At 34.6% G+C, this 24,990-nt stretch overlaps 2 protein-coding genes and 1 long non-coding RNA gene across 3 annotated transcripts; 2 read left to right on the top strand and 1 right to left on the bottom strand.

The window, feature by feature from the left end:
• The first annotated feature begins 7,986 nt into the window (after positions 1-7,986).
• On the top strand, positions 7,987-9,690 carry LOC106449094. Its single transcript, XR_001289061.3, has 2 exons — positions 7,987-9,181; positions 9,311-9,690. It is a non-coding gene; the product is annotated as an uncharacterized LOC106449094 (long non-coding RNA).
• A 10,589-nt stretch (positions 9,691-20,279) lies between these two features.
• On the bottom strand, positions 20,280-20,900 carry LOC125603760. The gene has a single exon (XM_048774570.1). The coding sequence runs from the start codon at positions 20,858-20,860 to the stop codon at positions 20,561-20,563; it is 300 nt and encodes a 99-aa protein (XP_048630527.1). The 5' UTR covers positions 20,861-20,900; the 3' UTR covers positions 20,280-20,560.
• A 1,970-nt stretch (positions 20,901-22,870) lies between these two features.
• Positions 22,871-24,244, top strand: LOC125603759 (nitrile-specifier protein 5-like). The gene is made up of 2 exons (XM_048774568.1): positions 22,871-23,041; positions 23,125-24,244. Exons 1-2 carry the CDS (start codon positions 23,009-23,011, stop codon positions 24,058-24,060), a joined length of 969 nt encoding a protein of 322 aa, XP_048630525.1. The 5' UTR covers positions 22,871-23,008; the 3' UTR covers positions 24,061-24,244.
• The last annotated feature ends 746 nt before the right edge of the window (positions 24,245-24,990 follow it).

Below are 24,990 nucleotides of genomic sequence, written 5' to 3'. Positions count from 1 at the left end.
CCCCACATGCCATCTTCGCCGCAACATGCATCACCGGCGAACTACACGCCAACGACATCGGAAGCGGAACAGCACGACTTCCGTCTCCGATTCCCATAAGGTCTAAATAATATATAGGACACGCCATCGGGATCTGGTAACACGCGTCTCCCCTGCCGCCAAGATTAAGCTCAAGCTGCGGCGGAACAATATCAGCAGTCGCCGGAGGTGAAGTGCAATAGAGGGTGCTGGGTTTAATGGGCTTCGACCAATACCAAATCAAGAGAGGCTCAAGACTGGTATGGGTTTAATGGATCAAATGGGCCGCAAATGTGACAAACTTTTTTTTAATTTTAGCCCAATCCGGGATGACATGGCATATTGATTGGTGCTGAATATTTGTGCCTATGTGGCATGCTTTAGGAAGCTCAAATTTAGCCCCTTTTATATAGTAGTGATAACTTCCTTAACCATCTCGGTATCAGCATAAATGAGTGTATTGATAAAAATTTGAACATAAGCGGATAATAGATATGTCAAAAAAAAAGCGGAGAATAGACATGGACATTTTATCCGGACCCACAAATCCGAACTGGAACCGACAAAAAAAACCCGATTCGGGTTGGGTACGGGTAATGCTATTTTACCCTATTGGATTTTGTTGTATAGAATTCACAGGTTTTGGATTCGACCCGAACCCAACATGAGACCTGAAATATCCAAAATTTCTAGTATATATGGGCGTTTAAGTATATTTTTGGTATTATAGATATACTTTTTTAAGTTTTGGATTTGGATTTTCGAATATAATTTTGGGTTTCGGGTAAAATTTTAGATCTTTGAAAAAATAACTCGGATAATCATATAAAATTTTGGTATTTTTCTGGTCTACGGGTTAGATTTTGGATAAAATTTAGGTATTTTCCGGATTTCAGGTATTTTGAGGTTCTGGATTCTTTTCGGGTAATCGGGTCTTAAATATCCGAAACCAAAATTTTTAGGAACCAAAAAATTGTGGGTACGTATTAGCAGTTCCTAGACAACTGGAACCCAAATGGTCTGGATCCGACATGATCCGAACTGATCATGAATTGATAAGTTTTAATTACCCTATTAAATCCTAATATATAAGATCTGAAGAACCTAGACCCGACTAGACCCTATCCGAACCCGACTAGAGGACCCGAAAGTCCATGCCTAAGAGAAGATGTCATTTAAAATAAAATCAATAGAGTTTTTATATTCTTACATTTGTTGTTGCCTTGTATCTAAGTTTGTTTTTCAAAAAACTCATAGAAGCTATGTCTTCAACTCAATCTTCATCTTGTTTTTGCAATTACTATCCAAATATTATTCTGTATGGTTTATTAGTGTGATAGAATTTAATACTCCCCATATTTCATAATATAGAATGCAATACTTAAACACAAAGATTAAAAAATTAATTTTCTCTAAAAAACCTTATTAAAAATACAATTAAAATTAATTCAACGTTTCATAAAAAAGAATGAAAAATATAACTGGTAAAACAGTTTTTCAATAAAGTTAACATAGAAATCTCAAAACATCTTAATACAATATATTTTGAAACACCAAAAGCATTCTAAAATATCATATATTATGAAATGGTGGTTTTGTACTATTTGTTCTACAACTGCAATTGATCTGCAATAATATTCATCTATACTATTAAAGCAGGATCCTATTGTCATAATTACCTTAGGGGCATGTTTCTTTCACTAACATTGCATGTTTCATTAAGGGTAATTAAGTAATATTAATAATAAATCTATATTGGGTCATTATTTTTGGATCCAGCCCAAATCAAATCTCTCTTGGACCATTTGGGCCTATTAAAAAATCAGATTCAATTCTCACTTTTTTTTCCTTTGGGCCATTGAGTCCAATTTCAAATAATTTTTTTTCAACTATTCTTAATTATTATTTTTTTCTTTTCTTAATATAATTTAAGCATTCATAAAAATAATTGAATTTTTTTATTGAAAAGTATAAATCTTTATTAAAAGTATATAATTTTTAATTAAAATATTAACCCCATAATAAAATTAATTTATCAGAGTTATACCAACTTAATTCATTAAAAAAATAAAGTTTAATTTTTTTAACATAAATAGTCATTTAAAATGAAATACGATAAATAAAGATAAATTTTTAAGTCTTTTATAAAATAAAACACAAATATATGAAAATGTGACATTTACTAAATATTTGTCAATTGAAAAAAAAAACAAAAATAAATCCGCGCTTTGAAAGCGCGGGTCAGAATCTAGTTTTTGCTTAAACTAGCTGTTTGATCTACACTAGTTCTTGAACTTGCTTTTTTTAACTGATACATTAGTTCTTGAACTTGTTTAATGCATTAATATGAATCCAGGTAACTCAGATTCTGAGTAGTGTATGATGTCTTAATATCTCAGTTTGTATCCAGGTAACTCCCATCATAAAATTTAAAGTATGTTACTTACCCTTGCATACCGAAAGATATTTCGTGTACAAGATAGTAACAAATAGTATGGTATTAACGTGACCAATCAAAGTCGAAGGAGAACACTTATATATGCTTTGTGAGGAACCAAACTTATTCATATTATCACGAGTTTTTGGACCAAGACCATAATACTTTCAAGTCGGAAACCATAACATGTAATGTAATATATCCTTATTATTATCTAGTTATCCGCAAGATGTTTACATCAACATGAAATATGGCTAAAGCTGGTAAGATAGTGTTTATTTGGAAGTTAAAAGTTGTTAATAAGCAGAAACATAACATTGTTTGATAGCACATTTCGAAACAAAGACTCGAAAGGATAATGGCATTAATTGTTATTATCATCATTGTCCGGAACAATGATCCCTCAGAGTCGGAGGGAAGTCGGGAGCGAAGGCAAACCTCTCAGTAATACAATCTGCACTGAGACCCAAAAGGCATGACAACAAGAGTGACCAATAGTCCCGAATTCTCCGTTTACAAACGAATGGACAATTTCTTGGAGACAGTTCGGAATAGCATACAGGGATGACATACAATCTGTTGGGTCGTGTCCAGGTATAGGCTGCGAAGGCAACGTTTGAGCTGTACCCAACACGGCCATGCATGCAACTGGAAGAAGGAAGAAAAACTTGCTGATCATCCACATTTTTTATTAGAGAATCGTAATAAGTTATTTAAAAAAAAAACTTTGGTATGGATTTAATAGTAGTCAGTGATTGGATATTATATAGGACAAGAATCAAATGTGAAATTTTATTACATTGCATTTGTGTGAACGGTTTCTTTGTCAATTAACGTAGGCACTCTTGGAATGACCCCAAATAAAGGTTAATACAGTTTGTTTCGTATTATTGGTGGTTCCTCCTGATAGTTTACTATTCGGTCTCTTATTCTTCTACGTACGATTCGTTAGGCTATAACGGGGTTTTATGTTCTTGCGATTACTATCCAAATATTATTCTGTATGGTTTATTAGTGTGATAGAAATTAATACTCCCTAAGTTTCGTAATGTAGAATGTTATGCTTAAACACACGAACATTAGGAAATTACTTTTCTCTACAATACCTTACCTTTTTTTTTTGAAACACTCTCTACAATACCTTACTAAAAATATAAATTAAAAGTAATTCAACTAATCATAAAAAATTGAAAAATTTTAATTGGTAAAACAGTTTCTAGTAAAGTTAACAAATAAATCTTAAAACATCTCAATATCTTATATTTTCACCAAAAACCTTCTAAAATATCATATATTATGAAACGATGGTATTGTACTATTTGTTCTAGAATAACAGCAATTGATCTGCAATAATATTAATTTTGCTTAAACTGTTTGATCGATCTACGCTAGTTCTTGAACTTTTTTTTACTGATACACTAGTTCTTGAACTTGTTTGATGCATTATGAATCAAGGTAAAATTCTGAGTAGTGTTAGTCGATCAAAAACATAGAATGTGGAAAAAAAACTGACACTAATGATCTACTCCATGTGTGTTTTTATTGTTTAAGTAAATAGACGTATATGTATCTCTCTTCTAACTTCCAAGAGTCAGTAATAAAACTTCAAGGTTGATATTCGTTGGTCTCTCTCCAAACGAGTGATCTTTGATGTTATTAAGTCTACTTAGTTATTTGAACTCGGTTTATGGACTCAGTTCTAAATTATGAACCAATTTATCGTAGTCAATGATTTGTCCAGGATGCACTGTTGGAAAATTGATCAAAACGTCAGAACAATATACATTTCTGCAATGTATAAGTATGAAAGGCAAAAAAATAGCTGGACATAAAGGACACTAGTCTCTGTTGGCTTGAGCGGCATTTAAAAAAAGAAAGGGAGACAATGAAGCTTTTCTGTACACAATGGTTCTACATAAAACTCATCCTGAGACATCTTTTCCAAAACGAGATCTGATTCCTTTCCCCTGATCGTTTGTTTAATAAGAGATTAACCGACTAGAAGTCTAGAACCTACCAACAGAAAAAGAAAATCAAAAGGGAGCTATGCTAAGCAAATTAAAGGGCTATTTAAGAATTCAAGTTTATTGTATCTCAGTGCCATTTCTATGAAATGAATTCACATTTTGACCCAAAAAAAGGGAGCTACGTTCAGATGACCATTAGTATTTTGAAGTCTCTAGGAGGAGGAACATTTTCGAGAGCCTTCTTTAGGGTATAGAGAGGCCTTTTCACCTTCATCTGTAAATGTTGTACCCCCACCTTTTGAATCAGACCAACTCAATGCAAAAGACCAAGATAATATACTTATAAGTCTATTATTTACTCTTGCACACACGAAAGATATTTCGTGTACAAGATAGTAACACAAAGCGTGGTATTAACGTGACCAATCAAAGCCAAAGGAGAACACATATGCTTTGTGAGGCACCAAACTTGCTCTTATTATCACGAGGTTTTGAACCAAAGTACATAGATATGAAATTATCCTTATTATTATTTAGTTATCCGCAAGATGTTTACATCAGCATGAAATATTGAAGTTAAAACTTGTTATTAAAGCAGAAACATAACATTGTTTGATAGCACATTTTTATGACCTAGAACATGTAGGATAATAATAAACCCCCTTGAAACAAAGACTCGAAAGGAAAATGGCATTAATTGGTATTATCATCATTGGCTGGAACAATGATCCCTTAGAGTCGGAGGAAATTCGGGAAATAAGGCAAACCTCTCAGTAATACAATCTGCACTGAGACCCAAAAAGGCATGACAACAAGAGTGACCGATAGTCCCGAATTCTCCGTTCACAAACGGTTGGGCAATTTCTTGGAGACAGTTCGGAATAGCATACAGGGATGACATACAATCTATTGGGTCCTGTCCAGGTATAGGCTGCGAAGGCAACGTTTGAGCTGTACCCAACACGGCCATGCATGCAACTGGAAGAAGGAAGAAAAACTTGTTGATCATCCACATTTTTTATTAGAGAATTGTAATAAGTTATTGAGTGTTTTTTTTATATTCGGTATGTAATTAATAGTAGTCAGTGATTGGATATTATATAGGACAAGAACCAAATGTGAAATTTTATTACATTGCATTTGTGTGAACGGTTTCTTTGTTAATCAACGTAGGCACTCTTGGGATGACCTCAAATAAAGGTTTTTTTTTTTTTTTGAACACAGACCTCAAATAAAGGTTATACTACATTTTTAAGTTCCCAAAACTGTAACAAATTATAATAATGTAAATTATACATCACTTAGCTTAGTTTGTAAATTATAATAATGTAATACTACCAATTTATAAGAGAGAAAGTTAAGAAAATAATATATACCTGAAAATCATTGGCCCTAGTGAGTTATATTGAACAGTTTGTGAAGTACACCTACACAAACGAAACTAGCCTTTACTTCGTGAGTTCGTGTATGTGTCACATTCTTGTGATTTTCATAGGTTGTATCAACTAATAACAAAGTAAGGAAAATATTCTTAGCAAAACAAAATAAGGAAATACTATAGATTCATAGTCTTCTTAAGACTTCTTTTATGAGATTGATCGTTTTTCCATAACAACTTTTACAACAATTTTTACTAACCCGTAAGTAGTGAAGTGAGGAGTCAATTTTAGGTTCATAGTCTCTGACTTAAGATCTAGCTTAAGCTGTTGGTCGTTTTTTATCATCCAACAAGTCAAGAACCGATTCAATTTTCTGGTTCGTAGTTTATGTCTTAAGACTTGGTTTGCCATTGGTCATTTTTACAATCCAACACGCCAAAAACCGACTCAATTTTTGGTTCATAGTGTCTAAAACTTGGTGTTGTTGGTCGGTTTTTACCTTTCAACAAACTAAAAATCGATTAGGTTACAGTCTTTGTCTTAAAGACTTATCTAAACCGTTGGTCATTTTTCTTGTCCTTAACAACCCACGCGTAGTCTTTGTTTAAATACTTTGCCAGGGCTTGCGCTAAGTAAGAACCATGTTTTGTTAGTCTGTCTTAAACTCTTTTCAGTCGTTGGTCGTTTTTTTCTAAAGAATTTAAGCCTTGTGGTAATGTAAATAATTTGTATTGGGTTCATTTATAGTCTCTGTCTCAAGACTTCTTTAACATGATAACTGGAAAACTAAACCATATTCTTTGTCTAACACCGTTCAAAGCTGTGGGTAGTTTGTTTCCTTCCAACAGCAAGGAATATGTTTTCCAAAGACCTTTTTAAGTTGTACGTCATTTTCCATCCAATAACTGAACCATACTCTATTATAGCTGTGAGTAGTAAAATAATGAATTCATTGTCAATTCCATAATTTTTGTCTAACGATTTCATAAGCCGTGGGTAGCAACAATGTGCATGGACTCTTCATAAGCTGTGGGTATTAAGTATTCACACTCTTATAATGTCATGGACCGTATTATTGTGTAGACTCTTCATAAGCGGGGGGTAGTAGTAAACTATTGAGCCTTTAGTCTTTTGGGTAAGATTTCCTTAAGCCCTTGGTATATTCTTGTAGAAGCCGGAAAACCGGATCAAAAGAAATGATATAATATAAACGACGTTAAGGAAAATATACAGACGATTCAAAACCGTAACGGAAATGAAACCATGGAGTCGAGACGAATCTCTTTCCTTAACTCTTAATATTCGCTCCGTTAGTGCGACGGATCTGTACGAATAGGAGTCCCAGGATAAAACCATGATAGGTTATCACGCAGCACTCGTGAAGAACCTCTAACGAACTAATATTTCTACGAAACACTCTCTAGACTTACGCTATAGGATTTGCTGGTTTTTGTTGTGAAAAACGTAAAGAGAAATGAAGGAGGAGACGAGTTTATAAAGAAGAGAAGACGAGCCACTTTCCGTAACTGATGCCGCACGTGCGCACGTTGGCGGAAATCTCGCGAGGATCTCAGAGGTGAGGCGTTACGAAACTTCCTCCGCAAGATCTTTTCTCGTTTATACTTATCGTCAAGAAGAGAGACAGCGTGTTGTTTTTAAACGAACTACGTGTTGTTTAAAATAAAATGCATGTCGTTTTTTCGGGAATTAAATGGCAAAGCATTGAGCTTAACTTGGTCCAAAAAGAATAGTTCTTATCGGGCCAAAGGCCCTCCACCCAAGCCCACGCCCACGCCGAGCCGAGCCGGCCGGACGGCAGCGGCGGCGCGCGCGTGGGGAGCTCTCTCTTCCTCTGAGCCGTTTACTCAAGGTTGAGTAAGTGCTCTTATATATACAACTCATTCCTCTTGTTTCTCCCCGATGTGGGACTCTTCATAATGTCATATTGACATTTCAATTGTTCTGGGCTTGCCTAATTACGTAGCCCATTACATTTCTTTTCACACAACTTTAATCAATGTTCTTTAAGCCAATGGGCTTGAGAATTTGATCCAACAATCCCCCACATGAATAGAAATGACTCTAAACATATGCAGACTAAATGCAGACTCGATAGACTCTAAAAAACTATACTCACTACAAGAAAAATGAGTTTTGATAGCAATACAGGATAGCGTTTTTTACCTTTCTGCTATAATTGACATACCCCTTAGTTTTAGATAGCGTTTGCATTTTTGCAAACGCTATGTTTGGTTGATCCGAATTAAATTCTGAAAATACTTTTTAGAAACGTAGTATATATAGCACTTTCAAACTTGAAACGCTATGCATAATTAAAGCGGGAAAATAGTTGATTTTCCCTCTCATCCTTATTTCACTTTCTCTCTCTCTAGATTTCATTTGTCAACTCTTAAAAATTCTATACCCTAAACCATAAACTTTAAACATAAACCCTAAAGTTAAAGTATTTTTTTTATTTTAATCACAAATCAAAGTTTAAATTCAAATTTTAATATTATTAAAAAATTAATTTCAAAATATCATCTAAACTTCAAAGCCTAAACTTTAGACTTATATATATATCATACCCCAAATTAAACTTTTTTTTTGAAACACACCGAGATTAATTATATATTGTAAACTCTAACAAAATCTTAAAAACTCTAATCATTTTTATTATCTAACTTCGAATCCTAAATTTTATCTCAAAACATAAAATCTAACCCTCCAACACTCCAAACCCTATATATCACAAACATTAAAAGACCCAAACATTAAACTTAAACTTCTTAAAATTGAATCTCTTACAATTTTTAATCTAAATTCTAATATTAAATCTTTTCCTAAGCATAAAATCCAAATTTATGCTTCAAACTTTAATTTCAATTCTTATACTTAACCTTTTAATCCTATATTCTATTTTTTTTTCCAAAACAACTTAAAATCTTCATTTTATATTTTTACTCATATAACTGTATTATAAAAAATAAAATAAAATATGAAAATAAATTTCTATACATAAATTAAATAAAAAATACAAACTAAGTTTCTTATAACTTTATTGACAAGAAAATACAATATAGCAAAGAAAAGATAAACCAAAAATGAAAAACTCTTATTGGCTAATAAAAATTGGTGGGGATAAGCAAAACTTAATCTCAACCGTTGGTAAACCTTAATCTAGGTGATGAAATTTCATTGGCTAAAGGTTGCCTCGTCTTTCTTATTTTTCTTGTTTGTCTCATTTTCTTCTCCTTACGGTTTACACAGATCTTCACTTTCACTCTCTCTTTGTTTTATTTGATTCATCCACCAATTCTCACCGACCTATCTCGCCATCCCCGACATCTCGCGCCACCAACGTCTCGTGCCATATCACCGTCGGAATCTATTTCTTGTTCTCTTTAATCTTTGATTTATTTGGATCTTTTATGTGCTTGAGATTCTAATCGACAGTTTCTGTCTCTTTCATTGTTTGATTTTGATTTTATTATTGTTCTTAATAACAGAATGAGACAACGTCATGAAGAGGAGGAAGAAGATCCGACGGAGGTGGTGCGGAGATAAAAGAGGAAGAAGAGATGCGGCGAGGTGAATGTGACGAGCTTGCGGTGATGGATCCCGCGGAGACAATGAATCGTCAGATCTGAAGAAGCTGTGGTGTGGATATGGCAGAAGTTAGGGTCGTGGTGTGGAGGTGGAGCCAAGCACGAATAAGATAGAGGTGGCGGCTAGATGATTGAAGATACCAACCTAGAAATTTAGGTTTAGTTTCTATTTTTTTCAAAACTTGGTTTAGCTTGGTTTAGTTTGGTTTAGTTTAATATACCAATCTTCAAATATGTAACTAATATCGATATATTAAGATTTTAAAATATTTTTATTTGTATATTTTTTTTAATTTTTAATACTATAAATAATAACAAAAAATATACGCTATTAAAGAACATTTAATCACATACAAAAAAGTGCTATAATATATAGCAATACGATAGCAGTGCAAAAAACCGCTATCCAATGTGTCTGACCTACTATGACGGGCGATGATACAACGCTTCATAAACCGCTATCGTATCGTTAGATAGCGTTTTTTATCCGCTAAGAAAAGCCATTTTTCTTGTAGTGACTTATTCTAATCTTGACTAGACTAGACAGACTTATCGAGAGTGTTTGCGAAAAATTCACTGTGTTTGAGTTGGTGGCATTTTTAAGCCTTGAACCACTCATAGTTAATATCTGTCGGGTTTACTTTACCAGAAGGTGAACATGATGTCTTGAACCAACCGATGTTTTATGTAAACCGAGACAACAGGCATAACGCAGCTTTATTTCCTCGTAGAACTTAGTTCTCTATTGTGTTCATTGTGGCCCTGAACTATTCCTGGTTTTCATGAGTGAACTTAGAGAATATAGCCTTGCATTCATTCTCCTAGAAACGGCCTCATTTCACACTCATTAGGTGATTGACCATGAAAAGTATTGAGTAATACTCTGCTTAGAAGCTATGGAATCATTAAAAGCTTATGCTTATCCTTCACACATTTGTTAGCACTTTTATCATCTTAGGAGCTGGGAAGAGACTACTTTGTCTCAAGTGCTTTGGTTAGACTCTGTTTGATTTTGTTTTCCCTTTGAACCTACGTCTTGGGATCTCCAGTCATGATAGGTAGGGTTGCAGTCAAGCATCCTCATTCGTTATAGGCTTTAAACCCATTCCTTTTGATGATTTAGTAACAACATCTCGTGGCATACCTTTAGTAAATGGATCCGCTAGGTTGTCAGCCGATTTGATGTAATCTATTGTGACTACACCAGTTGAGATAAGTTGTCTAATGGTTTTATGTCATCTTCTGATGTGACGAGATTTACCATTGTAGAGATTATTCTCAGCCCGAGCTATAGCTGATTGACTATCACAATGTATGCGTATAGCTGGCACAGGTTTCTCCCACATAGGAATATCTTCCAAAAAATTTCTAAGCCATTCAGCTTCTTCTGCTGCTTTGTCTAAGGCTATGAACTCAGATTCCATGGTCGATCTGGCTAACACTGTTTGTTTGGTAGATTTCCATGATATTGCTGCTCCCCCTAATGTAAAGACATATCCACTTGTGGATTTTGAGTTTTTAGAATCTGATATCCAGTTAGCATCACTGTATCCTTCTAAAACTGCTGGTTCTTTACCATAGTGGAGCCCAAAATCTTTGGTGTGGCGCAAGTAATTGAGTACCCTCGTTATAGCTTTCCAGTGTGTATGACCTGGATTACTTGTATATCGACTAAGTACGTTTACTGCATGCGCTAGATCTGTTCTAGTACAATTTGTCAAGTACATGAGACTTCCGATCACACGTGCATACTCGTTTTGTGAAACCGCTTCACCTGAATTCTTTGTCAAGTGCATTTGGGGATCTAACGGAGTTTTTGCCGTACTATTAGAGTAATTTTTAAATCTCTCTAATATTGTTTGAGCATAATGAGATTGGGTTAAGATAATTCCGTTTGAATTTCTTGTGACTTTAACCCCGAGAATTACATCTACTAATCCCAAGTCTTTCATCTCAAATGTCCCTTTGAGCATGTTCTTTGTTTGATTGATAATGTCTTTATTGCTTCCAATAATGAGCATATCATCTACATATAGACATAGCAAAACATACGCATTTTTGGTAGTTTTGTAGTATATGCATTTGTCACATTCATTTATTTTGAAACCATTTGACATCATTGTATTATCAAATTTTTCGTGCCATTGTTTAGGAGCTTGTTTAAGCCCATAAAGTGACTTTACAAGTCGACATACTTTGTCTTCCTGTCCGGGAATGACAAAACCTTCAGGTTGTTTCATGTAAATTTCCTCTTCTAAATCACCATTTAGAAAAGCAGTTTTTACATCCATTTGATGGATTTCTAGGTCTCTTAAGGCTGCGATTGCTATCATCAGTCTTATTGATGTTATTCTCGTCACTGGAGAATATGTATCAAAATAGTCAAGGCCTTCCTTTTGTCGGAATCCTTGAACTACAAGCCTAGACTTGTATTTTCCACCAGGTTTGCGTGTCATTATCCATTTATTCCCTAATGCTTTGCAGCCAGGTGGTAAATCCGTTATGTAATACGTATAGTTTTGCATAATCGAATCTAATTCACTCCTGACAGCTTCGTTCCAAAATGGAGCTTCTGGTGAAGCCATGGCTTCTGCCAAAGTTTTTGGAACATTTTCTACTAAAAATGCCATTAGGAAATCTTCTCCAAAAGATTTTTCCTTTCGAGCTCTTTTGCTTCTTCGAGGTTCATCTTTTTCTTCATTTTCTGAAATATCATTTATAGAAATCTCGACGTTTGTCTCAGTTTCTGAGTTCTTGTCATTGTCTCTTTCTTCTCGAGTTCGTTTTGAACCTTGTTTTTCCTTATATGGAAAAATATTTTCGAAGAAAGATGCATTTCTTGATTCCATGACTGTATTTTCATGAATGTCTGATATTTCAGATTTATGTACCAGAAATCGATAAGCATTACTGTTATGTGCATATCCGATGAAGATGCAATCCACTGTTTTAGGTCCAATAGTGACCTTCTTTGGTGGCGGTACCGCAACTTTTGCCAGGCACCCCCACACTTTGAGGTATTTATACGAAGGTAAATTACCTTTCCATAATTCATATGGAGTTTTGCCAGTTACTTTGTGTGGAATCTTGTTGAGGATATAATTAGTGGTAAGCAACGCTTCCCCCCACATGTTCTGGGGTAACCCAGATTCCTGCAACATAGCATTCATCATCTCTTTTAGAGTTCGATTTTTGCGTTCAGCAACTCCATTAGATTCTGGTGAGTAAGGAGCTGTAGTTTGATGGATTATTCCATGTTCTTTACAGAATGCATTGAACGGACCATCATACTCGCCTCCTCTGTCGCTTCTAACTACTTTAATAGTTGTTTTAAGCTGATTCTCGACCTCGAGTTTAAATTCTTTAAATTTTTCCAAGGTTTCATCTTTGCTATGTAATAAATAAACATAACAATATTTTGTGCAGTCATCTATGAAGGTCACAAAGTACTTTTTACCACCTCTAGTTTGTAAGTATTTTAAATCACATAAATCAGTGTGAATTAAATCTAGAGGTTTATTAGTTCTTTCAACACGAGGTGATGGCGTTTTTGTGAGCTTAGCCTGTACGCATACTTCACATTTTTGTTTACTTGTTTTGCATTTAGGAATTAGATTTAAATTCATTAATCTTTGTATTGATTTGTAGTTTACATGGCCTAATCTTTCATGCCATATATTAAAAGACTCAACCAAATAAGCAACTGGCTCATTTTTATTCATTGAAACTTTTGGAGCTACAACTTTTGGAGTGACTGTCATTACATTCAACTTGACAAGTCCACCCTTAACATATCCCCTTCCCAAATACATCCCATTCTTCCTAATCACGAGCTTATCCGCCTCAAAGCTTGTGGCGAATCCATTCTTGCTGAGCAAGGTTCCCGAGACCAGGTTCTTCCTCATGTCAGGCACATGCTTCACATTTGTTAGAGTGACCTCACGTCCAGATGTCATCTTCAAGATCAAATTGCCGCGTCCTTCAATCTTGGAGACTGCAGTGTTCCCCATCTTGAGCTTCTCTTCAGTCTTGCTTTTCTGATAGGTGCTGAACATCGCCCTATCGGTGCAAATGTGGGTGGTTGCACCAGTGTCATACCACCATTCCTTGGGGTTGTTGCTTTCAACCATGTTTGCTTCAGTCACCACAGCAACGAGATCCTCCTCAGTGAGATTTGTCTGAGCCTTCTCATCTTTGATCTTTTTGCGACACTCAAGAGTTTTGTGCCCCACTTTGTGGCAGTAGTGACATTTCCCCTTGAACTTCTCCACATTCGCATTGATCTCAATACCTTTGTTCTTGAAGTTTTTTCCAGAAGCCTTCAAGGCTGCAGCAGTTTTGGAAGGCTTGGCAGGAGAAAAAGCGTGTGCCTTTCCTTTGCCTTTGTGCTCAGCCATGTTGACACTGTGCTCCTTTGTACCGACCTTTGCAGCAGTTCGGTTTCTGGATTCCATCTGAAGCCTCGTGATGAGCTCCTCGAGCCCCATCTTCTTCTTCTTGTGCTTCAAGTAGTTCTTGAAATCCGCATAGCTTGGAGGAAGCTTTTCAATGAAGCTGAGAGTTGTGAATGTCTCGCAGATGGACATTCCTTCAGCAGCGATTTCATGGCAAATGAGCTGAAGCGCTTCCACCTGATCCATGATTGGTTTTGAATCCACCATTTTGAAGTCGTGGAATTTTGAGACCACATACTTCTGGCAGCCAGCGTCCTCACCTCTGTACTTCTTGTCTAGTGATCTCCATAGCTCTTTCGCCGTGGGGATCTCACAGTAGACACGGTACAATGGGTCAATGAGGCGACCCAAAATGTAGCCTTTGCAGATGAAGTCGGAATGCACCCATATGTCAACAGTTGCGAGGCTGTGAACATCATCAATCCCGTAAGGCATAAGGGGCTTGTCCTCCTGGAGGAACTTCTCCAGCTTCATCGTTGCCAGGAAGAACAACATCTTCTTCTGCCACGTTTTGAAGCCTTTGCCATCAAATTGGTTTGGCATCAGTCCTTGAGTGAACACACTAGGGACAGTCGGAGGAGTTTGAACTGCCACCGGACCACTTGCAGTTGCTGAAATTGAACCCGTCTGATAAAGACCAGCACCGAATAGGGTACGGCGAGTGGTTTCATCAGCAGCATTCCCCGCAGGGAGGAAAGTGCTCGTTGTTGCTGCAGTGGTTGACGCTGTGATGTTTCCAGCGGTTGTCACGCCAGTTGCTGCAGCGTTGAGTGGAGTCTGAATGACATCTGAGGTGTCCATGGGAGTGGGGGTGTCGTTTTCGTTTGTCATTTTCCTGTAGAGAAAACATGAAAACGGATTAATACTCCATTCAACATTTAACATATTATTTTAAAGAAAATAATAGTCTAAAATCGATGTTCATTTTTGGTGTTTGAACCAAATCATATCGATATAGGTCTTGAAAAAACGTTTTGCAAACTCGCTTAAAAGCGTTCGCAGAAACCATTTTTATAGACTTAGAATGTTTCACAAACTCGCTTAAGAAAACGATCTTGAAACGATTCATTTATAGAACGTTTCGCTATACTGCTAGAAAGCAATCCACAAAGCGTTATTAATAAATAAGAAACGTTTCGCGGAAGGGCTATAAAGCAAATCGAAAACTCGTTTTCACCAAAATAAAAAACGTTTCGCGGATAAGCATATAGCAAATCGCAAACATCGTTTGATTGAACCCCGAAAGGTTTTTTCCGAATCGTATATCAAAAAACGTTTTCCGATAGTGCTACAGAGCAAAACGCAAACCGTTTATGAGAGATAAATAACAAAACGTTTCGCGGAAGTGCTAGAAAGCAAATCGCAAACAGCGTTCCAAAACCTGTATTTATAAATCGTTCTTCAACCCGATTCGAGCTTTAAACGTAAAGCGGTTAAGAGTTAAGATTGTAGAAGCCGGAAAACCGGATAAAAAAAACGATATAATATAAATGACGTTAAGGAAAATATACAAACGATTCAAAACCGTAACGGAAATGAAACCATGGAGTCGAGACGAATCTCTTTCCTTAACTCTTAATATTCGCTCCGTTAGTGCGACGGATCTGTACGAATAGGAGTCCCAGGATAAAACCATGATAGGTTATCACGCAGCACTCGTGAAGAACCTCTAACGAACTAATATTTCTACGAAACACTCTCTAGACTTACGCTATAGGATTTGCTGGTTTTTGTTGTGAAAAACGTAAAGAGAAATGAAGGAGGAGACGAGTTTATAAAGAAGAGAAGACGAGCCACTTTCCGTAACTGATGCCGCACGTGCGCACGTTGGCAGAAATCTCGCGAGGATCTCGGAGGTGAGGCGTTACGAAACTTCCTCCGCAAGATCTTTTCTCGTTTATACTTATCGTCAAGAAGAGAGACAGCGTGTTGTTTTTAAACGAACTACGTGTTGTTTAAAATAAAATGCATGTCGTTTTTTCGGAAATTAAATGGCAAAGCATTGAGCTTAACTTGGTCCAAAAAGAATAGTTCTTATCGGGCCAAAGGCCCTCCACCCAAGCCAAAGGCCCTCCACCCAAACCCAAGCCCAAGCCCAAGCCCAAGCCCAAGCCCAGCCGAGCCGGACGGCGGCGGCGCGCGCGTGGGGAGCTCTCTCTTCCTCTGAGCCGTTTACTCAAAGTTAAGTAAGTGCTCTTATATATACAACTCATTCCTCTTGTTTCTCTCCGATGTGGGACTCTTCATAATGTCATATTGACATTTCAATTGTTCTGGGCTTGCCTAATTACGTAGCCCATTACATTTCTTTTCACACAATTTTAATCAATGTTCTTTAAGCCAATGGACTTGAGAATTTGATCCAACAATCTCTCATTCTAATTTTAGAAACGGTTTTTATATTTCACTAAGAACTTCATCCTAAAAATTTTCCATTAATCATAACGGATATATGGTCAATCGGACGGTCTTGATTTTTCCACTATTCTTGGTTAAAGTGCACACGTTTAACGGTCTCGCAGATAAAATTATACGCCCAATACTTTTACTAGGCCCAGTAAAGCCACTAACTCGGTTTATAAATTTCACTCTTATTTTTTTGGGTCACTGTTGCTTTCAAACTCAAAGAGCATGTGTATCGCTGGAACCCCACTTGGGGTTTCAGATTTTTAATTTTTTTTTATCTTTAAAAAAAAAGATAAAAAAAAAATCAATCGCGGACCGCCACATATTAATAAGACTCGCAAAAATCACAAAAACCCAAAAATAATTGATCCTTACTTCATAGTTTTTCTTACCGGTTTTTTACATTTTTTGCAGAATGCCTGAAAATCCCTCTAAGGACCCCACGATGCATATGATCTAACCACACCGACTAAAATTCTATTATAGAGAAGAAACTAATGGTAATTGTGAATTTGTGAATACAGTAGAGCCTTTATAAATTAATACTCGATAAATTAAGAATTTCTATAAGTTAATAAACTTTGCCGATCCCAACTTTGGTCAGTTCAAAATTTGACACAAATCAATAAAATAATAAGATAATATTTTTTTAGAAAATTCTATGTAAATATATGGTCCCATTAAAATTATAAATTAATAACTTATATGTAACATATTTTATATAAATAAGAATCTATTATTATATTGTTTGTTTTATATTCACAATGGAATTATTTTTATATTTTTTGAACACTTAATATATTTTTGATGAGATTTAGTAATATTATATCTAAAACCAAAGTTATATGCAATACATATTATGTAAACCAAATAATATAATAAAATTAATATAAATGTCAAATTTCAAAAAAAAAATAACAATTAATATCTATACACTAAAATCAAATATTTTTCTTATCTTAGAATAAATATATCCTAAAATAAAAAAATCTAAATAAGGAAACTTTTGTAAATTAAAATCTCTATAAATCAATAAAATTTGAAGTCCTAACATTATTAATTTATAGATGTTTTACTATATAAGCAATATGAAATAAAGTATGGTTTGTGCATTATTTAAGAAAAACTCAATTTTGATAAAACAAACAATATAAAATACTATCTGATTGGTGAAAACTATTTTACAGTATAAATATACTAATATTAAGTTTTATTTGTTTTATAAAATAATATAGGACAATTTTCTCAAATAGCCATTGTTAAGCGTTTGTCACAAAATAACATTCAATTAAGAAAATGACCAAAATAGCCCCTTTTTATTTTGAAAATTTTAATTTTTAATTTTTAAAAATTTGAAACTCTAACCTCAAAACCCCACTTCTTAACTTTAAACCTTAAGTCTACATTAGTTAACCCTACGGTATAAATGTATTTTTACTCTTTAATAAAACTTCTTTTTGTCATTTTTCTCATTGAAGACTATTTTTGTGACAAATTTTTAAAAAGATTATCCTAGGAAATTCTCAATATTATATGACTAATTTTTAAAAATTTTAATACAAAATGTAGTAACTAGGAAAATTCTATCATATACTTTTTGTTAGGGAAAAAATGAATATTGCAATTCAACACACCTATTTCTAAAAAATGGGGAAAAATACTTGAGTACCAAACCAGAAAAAACAAAACAAAAAACACAACTGATATATCTAAATATATTAGTTATAGGGCAATTCTCTCAAATAGTCATTTTGAAGTTTTCGTCACAAAAATAGCCTTCAAAAAAGAAAATGACCAAAATAGCCCTTTTTATTTTGAAATTTTTAATTTCTAACTTTTATTTTTTAAAATTTGAAACCTTATCCCCAAAACCACTCCCCTTAAATCTAAACCCTAACTCTAGATTAGTTAACCCTAGGGTAAAAATATATCTATACCCTTTAATAAAACTTATTTTGGTCAATTTCTTTATTGAATGCTATTTTTGTGATAAAAACTTGAAAAGAGCTATCCTAGGAAATTTCATTTAGTTATATTTAGTTATAAAATTGACTATATCTTATATATAAAAAGAGAAGTATTTGCAATAAATATGTTCACACATACATAAAGAGAAGCGTTTGCAATCATTTTAACTTTAGAATGCTTACGTGTCAACCTCACAATCATTTAGCAATTAATGTATTAACACACTAATTTTTTTAACTATATCTCAAACACTTTAATGTGTTCACACACTAATTTTTTTTAATCAGCTCATTTTTATTTTTTTTGTATTTTTAACCTTTATATTAGTGAATTAAAGTTTTCTCTCGGCAAGTACTGAATAATATCATTGTTGAAATAATTAAATTACAAAATTATTAAAATTCACATCAACTAAAATGTCGGAATGAGAATGTTTTTAGAAATTGATAGTTTTGTATCTTGTCAAACTTGGCCATGGTTGAGGTTTGTGCATACAAAAGCAACAAATAATTGTGATTGATTATGAATTTAAGAAACCGAGGTGAAAAACACCACACGCAAAGTTGAATCTTTAGTTTAGCCAAATATTATTTTTCTTTACATAGTTTTCATATCAAACCAAGAATTAGAAACATAATCAGATTGTTAGAAAAAAATCTGAAATCATAAAAGCTTTAAAAGAAAAGAAAATTCACAAAATCAATTGGAAAAACAGAATTCATGTACCGAGTAAAGAGATCACATTATTTTTGACGCAACTCTAATCTATTTCACTCGATTGTATCGAATTTTTATCATATTTACCAAAAACATTTATAAGAAAATACACATTATTGGTTATAGACTATGTCAAAATTTAACATGTCCAACAATATTGACACGATGCTCGACCATTTTTATTGGTATTATTAAAGTATGGTCCAATATTTATGTATGCAAAATAATCCTAATATATTAGTTTTACATTGATTTATTTTTGTGTATATTTGTAGATGAAAGTAGGTCTGGGTAAAATATTTGGATCCGAAGAACATAACCGAACTTGATTTAAAAGTAATACTAAACACAAACTAAAACTGATTAAGTACTCAAATGAATCTAAAGTTTAATATCCGGATAACCAGACCCGAATTTGATTCAAACTGAAATATTTTAGATACCAAAAATATCTAAAAAACACAATTATAGACTTACATATATTAGTTATTTTAAATTTTATATCTATTAGATATTTATTAATATGAAAATATTTAAAATAACGAAATATGTTCAAAATACTGAATATATTTTTCTCCATCTAAATATTTAAATTGAACTATTTTATGAAGATTTTTATATTATTTTTATTTTCAGATTCTGATGATTAAGTATATTTGGATTTTTTTAATTGCATAATTAAAATAAGTACCCGACCTCAAACTCGAACCAAACGTGCAATGATTCGAACCAAATCCAATCTAAATTCAAATAAAAATTTGTAAATATCCGATTCATATTTAAATTTCGAACTCTAAAAATCAAAATCCGAATAGATCAACTGAATCTGAACATATATCTTAATGCACATCCTTTGAAATAACTATAACAACAAATCTCTTATTACAACGTAAAATAAATAATTTAATCAATTATTTCACTCCGCGTACGGTACAGATTATTTCCTAATATATATCTAAAATACAATTTATAAACTAACATACATTCTATAAATACATTTTCAGCTGTTATAACTAGCTAGACTAATCGTACTTTGACAATCGGAGGATGTCAACTGAAAAAAAGTCAAGGCAAAACCAAACAAAATAGACTGTTATGGGGGTTTTATGCTTTTGCGATTATTATCCAAACATTATTCTGTAGGGTTTATTATGATATAATTTAATACATATTGTTTCGTACTATTTTTGTTCTTCAATAACAAGCAACTGATCTGCAATAATCTTAAAGTGGTGGCCATCTTTTGAATCAGGCCAACCAATGCTAAAGACGGCGAAAATAGTAATAAGTCCATCACTTACTCTTGCATACCGAAAGATATTGTGTGAACAAGATAGTAACACATTTTGTGGTATTAACGTGACCAACCAAAGCCAAAGGAGAACACACCGGCTTTGTAAGGAACCAAACATGTTTATGTTTTCATGAGTATATTATGGTTTAGACTTATCCTTTAGATTATTATTATTATTATATAGTTATTCACGTGTTTATATCAACACGAAATATGGATAATGATGATCACATACTTGGAAGTTGTTACTTAAGCCGAACCATAACACTGTTAGCACATTTATGACCTAGAACATGTAGAATAATTATGGCATTACGATTGTTTGGAACAATGAACCCGTAGAGTCGGAGGGAAGAGAGGAGCGGAGGCAAACGTCTGAGTGACACAATCTGCATTGAGACCCAAAAAGGCATGGCAGCAAGAGTGACCAATAGTCCCGATTTGTCCACTTATTATCGATCCAAAAATTTCTGAGATACAGTTAGGAATAAGTTCCAACGATGACAAACAATCTGCTGGGTCCTGTCCAGGTATCGAAGGCAACGTTTGAGCTGTACCGAACACGACCATGCATGCAACTGTAAGAAGGAAGAAAAACTTGTTGGTCCACATTTTGATAAGAGAGTATTATAATAGTACTTGATATGAATCTAGTAGTAGTCAGTGGTTGGATATATAGACGAATAACAAATGTGAAATTTCACTACATTGCATTTTGTGAACGGTTTCTTTGTGAACTAACACAGGTAGGCACACTTGGGATGACCCCAAATCAAGGGTTGACAGTTTGTTTCTTATAGTTGGCGTTTCCTGTTAATTATTATTTTTCATTCCTCTTGATAATTCATTACTCTTTTACAACTTCTTTAAGTTCACAAAACTATTCAAATTTTACTTTTTCTACCAATTATCATATATCCGATGAGGAAATCAATATATATATATATATATATATACAGTTTATTATGTTTGTTTAGCAATATCCTGTTTATTATGATTTTATTTGGAATAATTGCAATTGATCTGCATTAACATTATTTCTTCCATTCAGATCGACTTGTTCCATTTGATCTGGTTGATCTAGTTTGAGTCGAAGACGTGCATATAGTGTTAGGAAAAAGACATTAGCCTTAGATCCCCACATAATTCATAAAAGTTGGGGTCCCAAATCTCTAAAAAGTCAGCCTAATGGTTCAAGAATATTTATATTTTGCACTTAGCTCAAAACCCAAATTATTGTTATAAACTATTTGTCAATAAAAAGAAGTAAGATTTAGTTTTAATTTTATTTATTTGATGTTCTAAAGATCCAAATTATTTTTTTTTTTTCAAATGTATTTCACAAAATCTTATTGTGCTTCTATTTTCTTATTCTTTCATTGCCATATTTTAGTTTTATTATATAAACACTAGTAATTTTATTTTTCTGAATTTTTGAGAAAGATAAAAAATGCTCATATATTGATATTATCTATAAGAAAAACGTAATTTTAAATCTATAAATGTTATCATTTCTAGACTTATTTCAATTTTCTGTTTTAATATTTTAATATCATTTAAATTATATTATAATAATTATTAAAATTGTATAGAAATTCATGAGTCCCCTGAAAAGGCTGGCATGGCACTGGTTTTAGTGTTAACATTCCATCCTTGGAACCCAAGTCACAAGCACTCTAAACTGAATATTAAAGACACAATATTTAATCGATGTCATGAATAAGACTAGAAGCCCTAAGCGATAAAGAGGTAGCTCGCGGACATACCAGCAAAGTTATGGCTTATTAATTAGAAGATACTATAGTAGAATTGTGAAACCGCAAATTTTAGCCTGAACGTAGCCTGATTCTAGTTAATACGCTGTCCATATTCATCTCAAAACTCATCCTTCTTGTACTTTTTTTCTTTTACCTTCAGCTTCTGTTCTCTATTTGTTTCCGTACAAAAATGGCATGTGAACCTGACCAAAGTGAAGCCATGCCACCATCTGGCTATCATATATTTTTTTCATCTTATTACTCAATGTGCACCTCTTTTAAGAATTCGTGAATAAGCAATCAGAGATCATGTATGGGCAAGACTTAAATACTGAAACAATAGTTTGACATTTTTTTATACAAAAAATTGTGAACCTGACCAAAGTGAAGCCATGCCACCATCTGGCTATCATATATATATATTTTTCATCTTATTACCAATGTGCAACTCTTTTATGAATTCGTGAATAAGCAATCAGAGATCATGTATGGGCAAGACTTAAATACTGAAACAATAGTTTGACATTTTCTATACAAAAAATTGTGATATCCTTGTTGGTTCTTATCCGGAGGTACTATCTATGTATATGAATGATTAACAATGTATAATGATATATGTCTATGATTTTGTCCTTTCTGGGTCAGAAATATATATCTATGATTATGATTATAGAAAAAGATGATATATTATAATCAAATATACAAAAGACCTTACATTGCCTAGTCCCTTCAACCAATAAAAATGCATTCCAGCATTGCACTTGCGTAATCAAATTTTTCTTTTCCTTGTCACAATACAAAAATAATTAGTGTTATAAATGGTAACGTATCTCCATTTTATTTGGCAACAAAGGAACGTGTCTTACGAAATCTTTGAATTTTAGCTTGTGGTGATGTGATAACTGATACCGCATTTGCCTATATATATAAAAGTTAAGTACACACAACACCAATAACAATAGACACAACACTTTTTTTATACATCTTGAACGAAATTTGCAGTATGAGTCCTGTGGCTGAGAACAAATGGGTCAAGGTAAAAAAAATCATATTGCTTCTTTGATCCTCTGTATACGATTGTAAGATCAATAAAGTTTCAATTTTGATATTGTTAACCAGGTGGGTCAGAAAGGATCAGGTCCTGGACCAAGAAGCTCACATGCACTTACCGTCGTGGGCAACAAAGTCTACTGCTTTGGCGGGGAGCTTAAACCAACGATCCACATCGACAACGATCTCTACGTCTTCGATCTCGAGACTCAAGAATGGTCCATAGCCCCAGCAACAGGGGACGCTCCGTTCCCCTGTTTCGGTGTCTCAATGGTCCCTATCGGCACCACCATCTACGTCTACGGTGGCCGCGACGACACTCGCAGATACAACGGCCTTTACTCTTACGACACTCTCACAAACAAGTGGGAGATGCTGTCTCCCGTTGAGGAAGGGCTTCCCGGTCGTAGCTACCACTCTATGGCATGTGATGATCGTAACGTTTACGTCTTTGGTGGTGTTACGGCCAAAGGACGTGTAAACACGTTGCATGGCTATGACGTGGTTGGTCGGAAGTGGGTTGAGTATCCGGCGGGTGGTGAAGCTTGTAAAGGGAGAGGAGGACCAGGGCTTGTGGTTGTGGAAGGGAAGGTTTGGGTTTTGTTTGGGTTTGACGGTAATGAATTGGGTGATATTCATTGCTTTGATTTGGGTACATGTAAATGGACCGCTGTGGAGACCACCGGGGATGTACCGCCGGCGAGAAGTGTGTTTCCGGCGGTTCGTTCGGGGAAAGAGATTGTGGTATATGGTGGTGAGGAGGAGCCGCATGAGCTGATGCATATGGGAGCTGGGAAGTTGTCTGGAGAGGTTTATAGGCTTGATACGGAGACGTTGGTTTGGGAGAAGGTTGTGGATGGTACTGAGGAAGGGAAGAAGCCGAGTCCACGTGGGTGGTGCGCGTTTGCGGTTGCGGTTAAGGATGGTGAGGAAGGTTTGCTGGTTCACGGTGGGAATAGTCCGACCAACGAGCGTCTTGATGATATGGTGTTTTGGCGTTTCTAGTTGTGTTACTGTTAATTATCTGTGAGTTACTTTGTGTCTTGTCGTTTGCTTAGTGTGTGTTGTTTAAGGAGTTATTTGTGGTCATGATATGCAGCTACAAAGTGTCTGAGGGCTAAGGAGGTGTGTAGTGAGTGAGAACATGCTACCTATTCCAAATATATTATCAAGTTTGGTGTTTTGATAATTTTGTAAGAAAGATATTGTAGTGCAATGACTGGGTGGAGTTAGTATTAGCAAATCCTTGGCACTATCCTAGAAATTCACACCTATAAACTACTGACGAAACACTTTGTCTAGAATGATCACAGACCTACCCCACAGTTTAATCTAAATACATATGCCATTGAAAAAGACAATGGCTATATGTCTACCGAAAATTCATAGCAGAATAGCTGGTTCGAATATTGTGAATCTGGCCACGGATTGCCACAGGCTTTTCAGTGGCAACTTCGAATATATTCTATCACCTCTAATTTTGATCTGATTGCACAAATAGATGATAAATGGCCTTGCCGTGGCTATGTTTGTGGCTAACACTATCGTTAGCTAAATCGTTGCACAATTACAACCATAGCAAGAAGCCCATGTCGTTCACTACTTTTCATATTGACTCGTGGGCTTTAATATTGTGAGTGCCAACAATACACATAAGGCCATGCGCAACAATAGTACCTCAGTGCGTTTCTCAACATCCTACTATATAAAAGGAACTAAATCATTGCTTCCTAAGCCTATCCACATGTGCACAAATATTCAGGACCAATCAATATGTCAGGTCATCACGAAATGGGCTTCAATTAAAAAAAATTCAATAATTTGCAGCCCATTAGACCCATCTCCTATCCCACTCCCGAGCCACTCTCTCATAAGCATAATCCCGTATTCTAAACATCCCGTGTTAAATTTTTTAAAACACTCATATCATAGAAA

The sequence above is a fragment of the Brassica napus genome, unplaced genomic scaffold (assembly GCF_020379485.1).
Source record: "Brassica napus cultivar Da-Ae unplaced genomic scaffold, Da-Ae ScsIHWf_389;HRSCAF=611, whole genome shotgun sequence".
In the NCBI taxonomy this organism is placed as follows: Eukaryota; Viridiplantae; Streptophyta; class Magnoliopsida; order Brassicales; family Brassicaceae; genus Brassica; species Brassica napus.
Note: the sequence above shows the minus strand (reverse complement) of the source record. Positions and strands in the feature narration are given on the sequence as shown.

What these genes read in the sequence shown, in the direction of transcription:
- LOC125603759 (XM_048774568.1), top strand. Translation starts at nt 23,009, where the DNA reads ATGAGTCCTGTGGCTGAGAACAAATGGGTCAAG. An exon ending in CTGAGAACAAATGGGTCAAG is followed by an intron (nt 23,042 to 23,124) that starts GTAAAAAAAATC and finishes ATTGTTAACCAG; the next exon opens with GTGGGTCAGAAAGGATCAGG.
- LOC125603760 (XM_048774570.1), bottom strand. Translation starts at nt 20,860, where the DNA reads ATGTGGACCAACAAGTTTTTCTTCCTTCTTACAGTTGCATGCATGGTC.